The 14,824-nt window shown below is 35.9% G+C and overlaps 1 protein-coding gene across 1 annotated transcript in view; it reads right to left on the reverse strand.

Annotated features, from left to right (window-relative positions):
• The window catches only part of DYNC2H1 (dynein cytoplasmic 2 heavy chain 1), a 373,792-nt gene that overhangs the window by 131,455 nt on the left and 227,513 nt on the right, over positions 1–14,824 (reverse strand). The window contains exons 78-79 of the mRNA XM_027095669.1: positions 14,155–14,265; positions 7,679–7,834 (exon numbers count right to left, since the gene is read on the reverse strand). Coding sequence (XP_026951470.1) covers positions 7,679–7,834; positions 14,155–14,265 — 267 coding nt within the window. The remainder of the gene's footprint in view (positions 1–7,678; positions 7,835–14,154; positions 14,266–14,824) is intronic.

Genomic DNA, 14,824 nt, shown 5'->3' on the forward strand with positions numbered 1-14,824 from the left:
ACTTGAATAATATTCAGAAATATTGATACAAATTTAATTTATTCATTCATCATTCAAAAAGATTTATTAAGTGCACATTATATGTCAGGCTCTGGGAATAAAAGAATGAGCAAAAGCATATATAATCCCTGTTTCCATGTAGCTTTCAGTCAAATGTCAGGGGAGGGGTGGATACAATCAATTACTCAAATACACATACAATTACAAACTGTAATATGTTTAAGGAAAAGAAACATATTTGGTATATATAAGAAAGAGCTCTGACCTAATATAAAAGATAAGGGAAAGTCACCCTGGTGGGGAAAGGGTAAGAAATGACAGAAAAACAAAAGTAGATAGATAGTTAGGACAATGAAATGAAAGAATTTTTGTATTGGATTGTAATGGAGGATGAAGATGCCAAAAAGAGAGATATTAAGAATGACTTCTAAGCTCATGGCTTATTCAAATTGATGTTGGCAACATTCACTCACAGGTGGAACACTGAAAGAATACAAGGTTTGGAAAGGGATAACATGAGATCAATGAACAAAGTGTTCAACAAAAACTTACTGAGTGTCTGCTATATACTTGGCACTGTTTTTGTCAATGAAAATATAGCAGTAAACAAAAGAGGCAAAAATCTGTGCTCTTGAGAAGCTAATGTTCTAGTACTTGGATCTAGAATATGTGCATCTTCAGTCATTTTTGAGACATCTAACTAGATAGGTCAAATAAACAGTTGGATATATAAACCTAGATCTTAGTTGGTCTGAGTTGGATATAAAAATTTGGAGATCACTAGCATTTAGATAGTTATTTTTTTTAATAATATTATAGATATTGTGAAAACAAAAAAGATTTCAGTTAACTATACCTAAGTTAAACTATACCTAAGAATTAAAAATCTGTAAGGGAGACACAGACCTTCAGGATGGCAGAGGAGTAAGACATGGAGATCACCTTCCTCCCCACAAATACATCAAAAATACATCTATATGTGAAACAACTCCTACAGAACACCTACAGAATGCTGGCAGAAGACCTCAGACTTCCCAAAAGGCAAAAAACTCCCCACATACCTGGGTAGAGTGAAGGAAAAAAGAAGAAACAGAGACAAAAGAATAGGGATGGGACCTGCACCTCTGGGAGGGAGCTGTGAAGGAGGAAAAGTTTCCACACCCTAGGGAGCCCCTTCCCTGGCAGACATGGGGGGTGGGCAGGGGAGAAGCTTCGGAGCCATGGAGGAGAGCACGGCAACAGGGGTGCAGAGGGCAAAGCAGAGAGATTCCTGCATAGAGGACTGGTGCTGACCACCACTCACCAGCCTGAGATGCTTATCTGCTAACCTGCCAGGGCAGGTGGGGGCTGGGAGCTGAGGCTTGTGCTTCAGAGGTCAGACCCCAGGGAGAGGACTGGGGTTGGCTGCATGAACACAGCCTGAGGGGGTTAGTGCGCCACAGCTAGCTGGGACGGTGTCCGGGAAAATGTCTGGACCTGCCAGAGAGGCAAGAGACTGTTGTTTTGGGGTGTGCAAGGAGAGGGGCTTCCTGCTCCAAGTGCCCACAGATGGCAGAGCACTGCCTAAGCAAGCCCGAGAGACGGGCATGAGTCGCGGCTATCATCTCAAACTGCAGAGGTGAGCAAGGACTGCTACTGCTGCCGCCACTGCCACCAAATATTCTGTGTGCAAGCGCAGGTCACTACCCACATACCCCCAGAAGCCTGTGCATCACGCCACTTCCAGGGTCCCATTATCCAGGGTCAACTTCCCTGGGAGAACACATGACGTGCCTCAGGCTGTTACAAAGTCACACAGGCCTCTACTGCTGCAGACACACCCCGCATTGCAATTGAGACTACCATACCCCTCCCTCTCCCCAGTCTGAGTGAGCAAGAGAGCCCTAATCAGACACTATTTTAACCCCCTCTTGTCTGGGCAGGGAACAGATGCCTAAGGCTGGCCTACACTCAGAGGCGGAGACAAAACCAAAGCTGAGCCCCAGGAGTTGTGCGAACAAAGAAGAGAAAGGGAAATTTCTTCATGCAGCCTTAGGAGCAGTGCATTAAATCCACGCAGTCAGCTTGGTAAACCCTGCCGGTGTGGAATACCTGAATAGACAATGAGTGTTCCCAAAACTGAGGGGGTGGACTTTGGGGGCAACTGTGAACTTGGCGTTTGCTTTCTGCATTTGATTCCTTTTTGGTTTCATGTTTATCTTAGTTTAGTTCTTAGTGTTTGTTTTCATTTGTGGGTTTGTTTATTCATTTAGTTGCTCTCTTCCTTTTTTTTGAAAGGAAATCAAGAAATCAGAAATCAAGACAGTATGGTACTGGCACAAAAACAGAAATATAGATCAATGGAACAAGACAGAAAGGCCAGAGATAAACCCACGCACATATGGTCACCTTATTTTTGACAAAGGAGGTAAGAATATACAATGGAGAAAAGACAGCCTCTTCAATAAGCGGTGCTGGAAAAACTGGACAGTTACATGTAAAAGAATGAAATTAGAACACTCCCTAACACCATACACACAAAAAAACTCAAAATGGATTAAATACCTAAATGTAAGGCCAGACACTATAAAACTCTTAGAGGAAAACACAGGCAGAACCCTCTATGACATAAATCACAGCAAGATCCTTTTTGACCCACCTCCTAGAGAAATGGAAATAAAAAGAAAAATAAAGAAATGGGACCTAATGAAACTTAAAAGCTTTTACACAGCAAAGGAAACCATACACAAGATGAAAAGGCAGCCCTCAGAATGGGAGAAAATATTTGCAAATGAAGCAACTGACAAAGGATTAATCTCCAAAATATACAAGCAGCTCATGCAGCTCAATATCAAAAGAACAAACAATCCAGTCCAATAATGAGTGGAAGACTTAAAGAGACATCTCTCCAAAGAAGATAAACAGATTGCCAACAGACACATGAAAGGATTCACAACATCACTAATCACTGGAGTAATGCAAGTCAAAACTACAATAAGTTATCACCTCACACCAGTGAGAATGGCCATCATTAAAAAATCTACACACCATAGATGCTGGAGAGCATGTGGAGGAAAGGGAACTCTCCTGCACTGTTGGAGGGAATGTAAATTGATACAGCCACTATGTAGAACAGTATGGAGGTTCCTTAAAATACTAAAAATAGAACTATCATATGAGCTAGCAATCCCACTACTGGGCATATACCCTGAGAAAACCATAATTCAAAAAGTGTCATGTAGCAAAATGTTCATTGCAGCGCTATTTACAATAGCCAGGACATGGAAGCAACCTAAGTGTCCATCAACAGATGAATGGATAAAGAAGACGTGGCACATATGTACAATGGAATATTACTCAGCCAGAAAAAGGAATGAAACTGAGTTATTTGTAATGAGGTGGATGGACCTAGAGACTGTCATACAGAGTGAAGTAAGTCAGAAAGAGAAAAACAAATACCGTATGCTAACACATATATATGGAATCTAAAAAAAAAAAAGAAAGAAAGAAAATGGTAAGAAGAACCTAGGGGCAAGATGGGAATAAAGATGCTGACCTACTAGAGAAAGGACTTGAGGATATGGGGAGGGGGAAGGGTAACCTGGGACAAAGTGAGAGAGTGGCATGGACATATATACACTACCAAATGCAAAATAGATAGGTAGTGGGAAGCAGCCGCATAGGACAGGGAGATCAGGTCGGTGCTTTGTGACCACCTAGAGGGGTGGGATAGGGAGGGTGGGAGGGACGGATATGAAAGAGGGAAGAGATATGGGGATATATGTGTATGTATAATTGATTCACTTTGTTATAAAGCAGAAACTGACACACCATTGTAAAGCAATTATACCCTAATAAACACGTTTAAAAAAAAAAAGGAGGAAAAAAAAAGAAGATATGGCACATATATACAATGAAATATTACTCAGCCATAGAAAGAAATGAAATTGAGCTATTTGTAGTGAGGTGGATGGACTTAGAGTCTGTCATGCAGAGTGAAGTAAGTCAGAAAGAGAAAAACAAATATGTATGCTAACACATATATATGGAATCAAAAAAAAGAAAAAAGGTTCTAAGAACCTAGGGGTAGGACAGGAAAAAAGACACAGACGTAGAGAATGGACTTGAGGACAAGGGGAGGGGGAAGAGTAAGCTGGGACGAAGTGAGAAAGTAGCATTGACATATATACATTACCAAATGTAAAATAGATAGCTAGTGGGAAGCAGCTGCATAGCACAGGGAGATCAGCTCGGTGCCTTGTGACCACCTAGAGGGGTGGGATAGGGAGGTCGGGAGGGAGGCTCAAGAGGGAGGGGATATGGGGATATATGTATACATACAGCTGATTCACTTTGTTATACAGCAGAAACTAACACAACATTGTAAAGCAATTATACTCCAATAAAGATGTTAAGAGAAAAAAATGTGTAAGGGATACGTACCCATCGGCAGTTAACAAAGTTCTCATAACATTTTAAATAAACTTTCTACCAACTCAAAACAAAGTCTTATTAATAAAATTTCTTATATAACTCTATTAGATCTTATTTGTGAAGAAAAATGCTCATTTTAAAAATACCTTAAAAATTAATCAGTATTCATAAAACTCTCAAGACTGTTGCTATCAATATTACTTAATATAGCAACTTCCAACTAAAATGCTAATTCTGAAATAAGAACTATACTCTGTAAAGCACAGTTACTGATATACTGCTAGATGATTAATGATTTTTTAAAAATATGGTACAAAAATTTGAATGGTAATTTTTGTTATTCATATCACAATTCCTGACAGAAATTATGTTGTAAATTGTGGAGAGATTCTCAGTAGCCAATCAAATCCTATTTATCTGACATGGAAATCCAGGCACTGTGTAAAGTGCTCTTATGAATGAGATTAAGCCTGTTATAAAGGTACTCACAAACTAGTAAGAATAACACAATATCAAAGAATAACAAATATAAAACAAAACTGACATTACATCAAATGCAGTATTAGAGGTACAATATACATGTGTAAAACAGGGAAGTTAACACAGCACTGCAATGAAAAACAGCAAAGGAATAATCTTTTACTAACACAGGGAATGAAAACTAAGTTGAATTAACAGTGGATCTTTACTTCTCAAAGTTGGCTGTTAAAAAAAAAAAAGCAAAACCAAATAAGGAAAAGAAGTAAAATAGAGTTTGTGGAGTTCATATCCCTATGACATGACATCTAGCAATTAATGGCATTCAATATTTTGTCTGCTTTTACCTCTAAATTTATGATTTTTATCAGAGCAGAATGTTTTTTTAAATGACATTTTCAAATATTTTTGTTTGTGTGAAAATGAACTGCTATATCCTCTATGTAGAGCGTTTTGGTAATATTCATGAACTTTTAAAAATACACATATCTTTTGAAGCAAACATTCTACATTTAGGAATTGGCCACCATGAACAAGTGTTAAATGAGGCAATCATAGGGATATCCATTGCAATATTTTTTGTAATAGCAAAGATTAAAGAAAATATTTATGCCCATCTAACAATACAAACTGCCTAAAAATATTTATACGGATATCATGAATACAAATCATATTTTAAAATTAGGTGTTAAATAGGTACTAATATTTAACAATCTGTAAAATGTATTGGTTAATAAAGCAAAGTACAGAACTGTATGTATAATGTGCTGCCATTTGAATTAAAAAGAACATATGTGTGCATATAAATGCATAAAATATATTTGTGTATTTATATAATATCTCTGAAGGACATCCAAGAAATGGTGAACAGTAGGTGCCCTGGAAATACAAACTGAGTGGCAGGGGATAAGGAGGGAGGAGACTAAATCTTAATTTGCAAGCTTTTTGATAGCTTTTTAATTTATAATATGTGCATGTGTCACAATAAAAAATGAAAACTGGGCTTCCCTGGTGGCGCAGTGGTTGAGAGTCCGCCTGCCGATGCAGGGGACACGGGTTCGTGCCCCAGTCCGGGAAGATCCCACATGCCGTGGAGCGGCTGGGTCCATGAGCCGTGGCCGCTGAGCCTGCGTGTCTGGAGCCTGTGCTCCGCAACGGGAGAGGCCACAACAGTGAGAGGCCCACGTACCACACACACACAAAAAAAACAAACAAAAAACCCCCCAAAAAACAAAAAAAAACTAATTTTGTTTTTAAAATGTAAGTTTTGTTTTCTCATAAAAATGCATCACTATGACTATTCTTCATGTATGCATCAGGATTAACTGATACATTACCTAAGGATGAATGTCAGAGAAATTAGGGGCAAAGGCTTTAGAAGATGGTGAGCCTGCCCATTTCCAAGCTCAAGTTAATTACCATCGAGATTAACTGTCCTACTTTTGTAAAATAAAAATAATAAGCGTACCCTTTAATAAGTATAGTGTGTAAAATATATGAAACAAACATTGCTATTATTATTTACTATTTCATTGGTTTGACAAATATTTATTGATAGGCTATACCAGGCACTGTGTTAAGCACTTCTAAACATACACTATTTCATTTAATCCTCACAACAAAGGTAAATATGATCATTATTCACATTTTACAGTCAAGGGGATAAAGTAATTTACCTAAGGTCATACAGCAAGGAAATTCTAGAGTCAGGACTGAAACTCCAGAACCTATGCTCTTATTTTGATATGCAACTGAAATATAGAGAAAGGCTAAAAGGTGGGCAGATGGGGAGGGCAGTTTGAGGAAAGATTATCCCAAAAGAAGTAGACAAAGTTTAAAAAAAGAGGATAGTTTCCCATCCATTTAAAGATGGAAGAATGCTGAAATTTTTGCTAAGATAGGCATTTGGCAAGAAGATCAGAGCATGGTACCAGCTAGGACTGCCATGGCCATGAAAAACTGTGCTCTATTGGTGGTTTAAAAATAAAATCTAGAGCCTACGGTGAGAAAGCTTGATGGATTAAAAGACCATAAAGAAGTCCCATGTGACTGAGGTGTAGAGAACAGATAGAAAAAAAGGGGCCTGGGAAGAGGTTGAAAAGATAGGCAAATATTTCCTTCTGGATCATGGTAAGAAATGTGCATATTTTTTCCCAAGTACAGTGGAATTCCATTTGATGGGTGTTAAGCAGAGGAGTGAAAAAATCAAAATTACATATTAGAAAAGTAATTCTGGCTGCTAAATGGAAAAAGCAGGTAGAAGAGTTGGAAAAGTAATTCAGGTGAGAGGTAATGAGTCTTGAAAAGAATAGTGAGGAGAAATGTACAGATTTGAATTACATTTTAGAAGTAGAATCAACAGGATTTAAACACAAGTTGAGTAGGGAAGAAAACCATACCAAGAACAACTCCTATGCTTCTAACTTAGGGAAGTAAACAGATATCAATGCCTATTATTGAGCAGAATGTACTAAAGGAAAAACAGGTATGGGAACTCGGTTTTTGAACATTTTTGAACTGGTGAGATATTAACCATAAAAATGATACCTAACAACGATGAATTATGATGGCTCACACATTGTTCTAAACACTTTAATTCAAAAACATGTGAACTAGATAACTATATACAGTCCAGAAGATTAACAGAGAAGATGGAATCAGAGATATAAATTTATAAATCATGAATCAAATTAAGAAGTAATCCTAGCTATTTATACTAAACTGTAAAAATATTCTAATATGAAAAAATGTACACCTTAGACTATATCCAAGACATGTTCTTACTTACCTGTGGAATGTAATTTCTTCTTTCTTGGCATGCAGCATGAAACCAAGCAAAACTGAAGAGAGCATGAGCTCGATGTATATTATCTTTTTTGCTAATTTGCTCAGAAGTCCAAGATTCGTAAGTACGCATTAAATTTTTCTTCAAACCTGGAGGTGACTAGAGAAAAAACAAACATATTGTTTAAAACCTTACAAATAAAATAAATCAGTATTTAACATATTGAGAACATATTTTAAGGCAAAAACTTTTCACCATTGCCAAGTTTGACTTAAACTATTTTATTTTATGTTACTTCAAAATGTACTAAAGAAGGTGTGGCACATATATACAATGGAATATCACTCAGCCATAAAAAGAAACGAAATTGAGTTATTTGTAGTGAGGTGGATGGGCCTAGAGTCTGTCATACAGAGTGAAGTAAGTCAGAAAAAGAAAAACAAATACCATATGCTAACACATATATATGGAATCTAAAACAAACAAACGAAAAGATTCTGAAGAACCTATGGGCAGGACAGGAATTAAGATGCAGACATAGAGAATGGACTTGAGGACACGGGGAGGGGGAAGGGTAAGCTGGGACAAAGTGAGAAAGTGGCATAGACTTATATATACTACCAAATGTAAAACAGATAGCTAGTGGGAAGCAGCCTCATAGCACAGAGAGATCAGCTCAGTGCTTTGTGACCACCTAGAGGGGTAGGATAGGGACGGTGGGAGGGAGACTCAAGAGGGAGGAGATACGGGGATATATGTATATGTACAGCTGATTCACTTTGCTATAAAGCAGAAACTAACACACCACTGTAAAGCAATTATACTTCAATAAAGATGTTAAAAAAAACCGTACAAATATAAAACTAGTTTTAAACTCCTTATACCTAATAGCTCATCTCAATTATAAATCCAAAATAGGGCGCAGTGGTTGGGAGTCCACCTGCCGGTGCTGGGGACACGGGTTCGTGCCCGGGACCGGGAGGATCCCACATGCCGCGGAGCAGCTGGGCCCGTGGGCCATGGCCGCTGAGCCTGTGTGTCCAGAGCCTGTGCTCCGTAACGGGAGAGGCCACAACAGTGAGAGGCCCGCGTACCCCCCCCCCCAAAAAAAACCCTACACAACCAACAATATTCAAAATAACCAAATAAGTTTTACATGATCATTGAGGTGTTTTACTGAAACAAAACCATCATTTACAGTACGAATTATGATACTGATTATTATCAGGCAGGTGTTTTTGACTTCAATACGCCAGTTCTTTCTCTCCAGTACTATCTGAATTTCCATAAGGACTTCAAATTACTATTTACATGTAATGTCAACTAATCTTCCTTGAACATCAGTCCACTTTACTTAAGGTGGGTATTACCTGACATTGCTAGGCTTATAACACAAATTCAAACCCAGGAACCGAAATTGTACATTGGACTAGTACTAGTCAGAAAACACTTATCCACATGTCCAAAATCTGTTTATATTATCTTTTTTAATTATCAAAATGGAAGAAAAAAATTTTTGAATTCTTGGAAAAAGACCAAAATAAATCCATTTCAAAAGTTACCTTGTTTTATAGATACCTAGTGGGAAACAGCCGCATAGCACAGGGAGATCAGCTCAGTGCTTTGTGACCACCTGGAGGGGTGGGATAGGGAGGGTGGGAGGCAGGGAGATGCAAGAGAGAAGAGATATGGGAACATATGTATATGCATAACTGATTCACTTTGTTATAAAGCAGAAACCAACACACCATTGTAAAGCAATTATACCCCAATAAAGATTTTTTTAAAAAAAACTTACTTTGTTTTAAAAGTATTTTTTTTCCCTTCAAACTGGTTTCTAACATTAATGAAAAATTCAGAACAGTACTTTAAGAATGCCTGCCACAAAAAAATAATAATTTCCTTTGCAAACCTTTTCATTCTGTTTTCTCTTAAATAAAAACTTTTGTTTTATTAAAAGAAAAAGGGCCTAAGTATTTTTTTTTACTAAGTGCATTTCCAAATGTACACTTTTAAATGAAAATGTTTTGTTTATGAAACAGTTACCAAAATTTTTCATAGAACAGACAGAATTTTCTGAGCACTAAGGAAACTGAACAACCACTTAGGGTTTTTTGTTTTTTGTTTTAAGACCCTATACTAAAGGTTATGCAAAATGAATAAATCATGTACAATTACAGAGAAAATCATTTACAAATGAAGATTATTAGAAAATGACAAAACAGAAACACTAGTATGTCAAGTTATGAGATAAGGTAAAATATATATTCAACTGAAAATTCAGACTTAAAATAATTTCAATATTAATTCAAGTTAATTAAATCAATTAAGCATTCAGCATAAGAAATCAGGAAGAATGAAATCCAGTACAAATTAAGGAAAACATAAGGAAGAAAAAATAATGAAAAGAGCAGGAAATTCAGTGAATAGAAAAGAATTAATAAGAAAAAGTAAATCACAAAGTATGACATTGGTTATTTGTGACAAATTTTTTTCTATTTTTTAATTTTTTTAAAATTTTTATTGGAGTATAGTTGATTTACAATGTTGTGTTAGTTTCTGCTGTACAGCAAAGTGGATCAGTTATACATATACATATATACACCCTTTTTTAGATTATTTTCCCATATATATGGGAAAAGAAGAGTTCCCTGTGCTATACAGTAGGTCTTCATTTGTTACCTATTTTATAATTCTATTTCTACTTTGTAGATAAGTTCATTTGTACCTTTTCTTTAGATTCCACATATAAGTGATAACATATGATATTTGCCTTTCTCTGAAAATTACAGGACAGTATCAGTGATGAACATAGACACAAAACTCATCAACAAAATAATAACAAACCAAATCCAACAATACATTAAAAGGATATTACACCATGATCAAGTGGGATTCATCCCAGGATGCAAGGATTTTCAATATTCATGAATCAATCAATATGATACACCACATCAACAAACTGAAGAATAAAAACCATATAATCATCTCAAGAGATGCAGAAAAAGCTTTTGACAGAATTCAACACCAATTTATGATAAAAACTCTCCAGAAAGTGGGCATAGAGGGAACCTACCTCAACATAATAAAAGCCATATATGACAAACCCACAGCAAACATCATTCTCAATGGTGAAAAACTGAAAACATTTCCTCTAAGATCAGGAACAGGACAAAGATGTCTACTCTTACCACTATTATTCAACATAGTTTTGGAAGTCCTAGCCATGGCAATCAGAGAAGAAAAAGGAATAAAAGGATTCCAAATTGAAAAAGAAGTAAAACTGTCACTGTTTGCAGATGACATGATACTACAGTATACACAGAAAACACTAAAGTTGCTACCAGAAACTACTAGAGCTCATCAATGAATTTGGTAAAGTTGTGTGATACAAAATTAATACACAGAAAATCTCTTGCATTCCTATACACTAACAATGAAAGATCAGAAAGAGAAATTAAGGAAACATCCCATTTACCATCACATCCAAAATAAAATACCTAGAAATAAACCTACCTAAGGAGGGAAAAGACCTGTACTCAGAAAACTATAAGATACTGATGAAAGAAATCAAAGATGACACAAACAGATGGAGAGATATACCATATTCTTGGATTGGAGAAATCAATACTGTGAAAATGACTATACTATCCAAAGCAATCTACAGATTCAATGTAATAAATTTTTAAAAACAACTCCAGCAGCTCATCAAAAAGAGAAGAAACAAACAATAAAATGAAGATTCCACAATTTTTAAATACAATAAAACGTGTGTGTACATATGTGTACATATATATAGTAATAATTTTGAACATAATGAACTGCACTATTTCCTGGAATAGTTAAAATCATTTACATTGATTTAAGAAATAGAAAAAAAATTCACCAGTAACTTAAATGAAACTGAAAATTTCCATAAAAATATAATCAAATTACTTCCTAAAAAAGATACTGGAAGAGGCTACACATTAAGTTAAAATTTTCAAGGAACAGTTCCCCTGATATATATTAACTCTTCATTTATTGAAATATTACTGTATTCTTCCTAAATGCCACATATTATATAATAAGTAAAAAAAAAAAGCAAGAAAAAACATAGCCCTTGCCTTCAGGGCTTGTACAATCCAGTTCTGCAATATAGTTTAGTAAAAGAGTATACTGAGAGAGTGGCTGGAGAAGTTCTCTCTTACTAGACATTATAATTGACATTCATTCAATTAATATATTTCCAAATATTAAATCATTTTTGCATTCCTTGGATTAATCCTTAGCTTTTTTCTTCCCTACATGAGACTTAATGCCTTCAGATGGAAAATGGAAGTACTGATCTAAAATAACAGGTAGTTATAAACACCAATAAGATATTTTTCATCAGACAAGAGATTATATAAGAGATTATATTCTACAAGTTGAGAGAAAATGCAAGCAGAATGTTTTAAACCAGTGTTTTAAAAGTTTTAATTCAGTTTCTTATTATTATTTCAGTTATGACTTGGACGAGTTCCACAATATCATTACAAACACATAGAGTTTTGGATGCATCAGGTTTGGGGAGGATCTGCCAAGCATTACACGTTAGAAGGATGGACTGATGGATAGATGTATGGATGAATGGATGGGTGAAGGGAACGAATGAACAAAAGAAGAAAACAAAGACTGAAAATCTAACTTAGCTATGTCAAAAAACAAATGATATGAAAACTGGATATCCATGTGCAAGAGTGAAGTTGGACCCTTACTTTACACCTAATACAAAAATTAACTCAAAATGCATTAAAGACCTAAACCTAAGACCTGAAACTAAAAATTCCTAGAAGAAAACAGGGGAAAAGGTTCATGACATTGGATTTGACAATGATTTTTTTGGATATGCCACTAAAAGCACAAGCAACAAAAGCAAAAACAGACAAATGAGACTACATCAAACTAAAAACATCTACGCAGCAAAGGAAACAATCAACACAGTTAAAAGGAACCCCTAATGGAATGAGAGAAAATATTTGTAAGCCGTATATCTGATAAAGGGTCAATATGAAGAATACATAAGAAATTAGTACAACTCAACAACAAAAAATCCAATTAAAAATGGGCAAAAGACTTGAATAGACATTTCTCCAGAGGAGACATACAACTAGCCAACAAGCATATACAAAGATGTTCAACATCACTAAATATAGAGAAATACAAATGAAAACCACAGTGAGATATCACCTCACACTCTTAGGACAGCCACTATTAAAAAAAATACAGGAGACAATAACAAGTGTTGGTAAGGATCAGAGAAACTGTGTGCTATTGGTGGGAATGTTAAATGGTATACCACAGTGGAACAGTATGGAAATTCCTCAAAAAATTAAAAATAGAATTACCATATGATCCAGCAATCCCACTCTGGGTATATATCCAAAAAAACTGAAAATACGATCTTGAAGAGATATTTGCCCACCCATGTTCACTGCAACATTATTCATAATAGCCAAGAGGTAGAAAATCTAAATGTCCATGGGCTGATGAATGGATGAAGAAAATGTAGTACACACATATTAATGGGATATTATTCAGCCTTAAGAAAGAAGGAAATGCTGTCATATGCTACAACATGGATGAACCTTGAGGACATCATGCCAAATAAAATAAGCCAGTCACCAAAAGACAAATACTGCATGATTCCACTTATATGAGGGATATAAAGTAGTCAACTCACAGAAACAGAAAGTACAATGGTGGTTGCAAAGGGTGGAGGGAAAGAGAAATAGGGAGTTGCTCTTCAGTGGATACAGTCTCAGTTTTGTGAGATGAAAAATTTTAGAGATCTGTTATACGACAAGGTACATATGGTTAACACTACTGTACTGTACATTTATAAATGGTTAAGATAGTAAATTTTACATTATGTCTTTTACTACAATAAAAAACCAAAAAATTAATGATATTAAATAATATTTAAAAGAAAAATATAAATGTATTTTTACAAATATCATATTATTTATGTATATACTTCATCTAAATATACAAAAGTTTTTGAGTGCTTTTTGTCTACAGAGCTTTAGAAGGCATGCTAAATTACTGCACTTACACAATTAGTGATTCAAGTTTTTATTTTTTTCATAAATTTTATTTATTCATTTATTTATTTATGGCTGTGTTGGGTCTTTGTTGCTGCGCGTGGGCTTTCTCTAGTTGCGGCGAGTGGGGGCTACTCTTTGTTGCGGTGTGCAGGTTTCTCATTGCAGTGGCTTCTCTTGTTGCAGAGCACGGGCTCTAGGCACGTGGGCTTCAGTAGTTGTGGCACGTGAACTCTGGTTGTGGCTCGCGGGCTCTAGAGCGCAGGCTCAGTAGCTGTGGTGCACAGGCCTAGTTGCTCTGTGGCATGTGGGATCTTCCCAGACCGGGGCTCGAACCCACGTCCCCTGCATTGGCGGATTCTTAACCACTGTGCCACCGGGGAAGCCCACGTTTCAAGTTTTAAATCTTCTTACCTCATATGTTATCTTCAAACTTGACTGTAATAAAACTGGAGTAAAGTTGGGATGAACTTCTGCAGTGAGCCAAAGACGAAAGGTATCTTTAGGTTGAAGAATATTCAATTCCTTGTTTATAAAAACAACAAGAATAAAAATCTACTTAAACATACAAATTTCCATTTTATAAATATATTATTAATAAGTACTTATCTTACTAAAATCTTTCCATGATATTCTGATATATTTCTTAATGTTCTGATTATATTTCCTCTAAATTTTCATCTTCTCTATTCCTAGCTTAGTGAAATAGCTAAGAACTTGGATCTAGAACTGGGCCAACTGGGTTGAAATCCAAATTCTGCCACTTATTTGCTGTGTGACCTTGGATTCTTTGACTTAAACTCTCTAAGCAAGGATAATAACCTACCCTCATAGGACTGTATAAAACACAGTGCCCAACACACAGTAAATACAAAATAAGTGTTAGCTATAGTCGTGATGCCTAAACTACGAGCCATCTTCAGGCCTTCAGGTTCTCACTTCTTCAAATCACACTTCCACAGAGTTATATTATAATATCAGTTCCTTTACAGTACAATTTTTAGTGTGTCTTATAGCCTATAATATCCAAAATTCACCATTCAAATTCACCTGCCTGTGCTGTACGCTTTAGTCACTTATTCGA

Source organism: Aethalodelphis obliquidens, unplaced genomic scaffold, assembly GCF_003676395.1.
Source record: "Aethalodelphis obliquidens isolate GAN/ISIS:26980383/991018 unplaced genomic scaffold, ASM367639v1 scaffold93, whole genome shotgun sequence".
NCBI classification, from domain to species: Eukaryota; Metazoa; Chordata; class Mammalia; order Artiodactyla; family Delphinidae; genus Aethalodelphis; species Aethalodelphis obliquidens.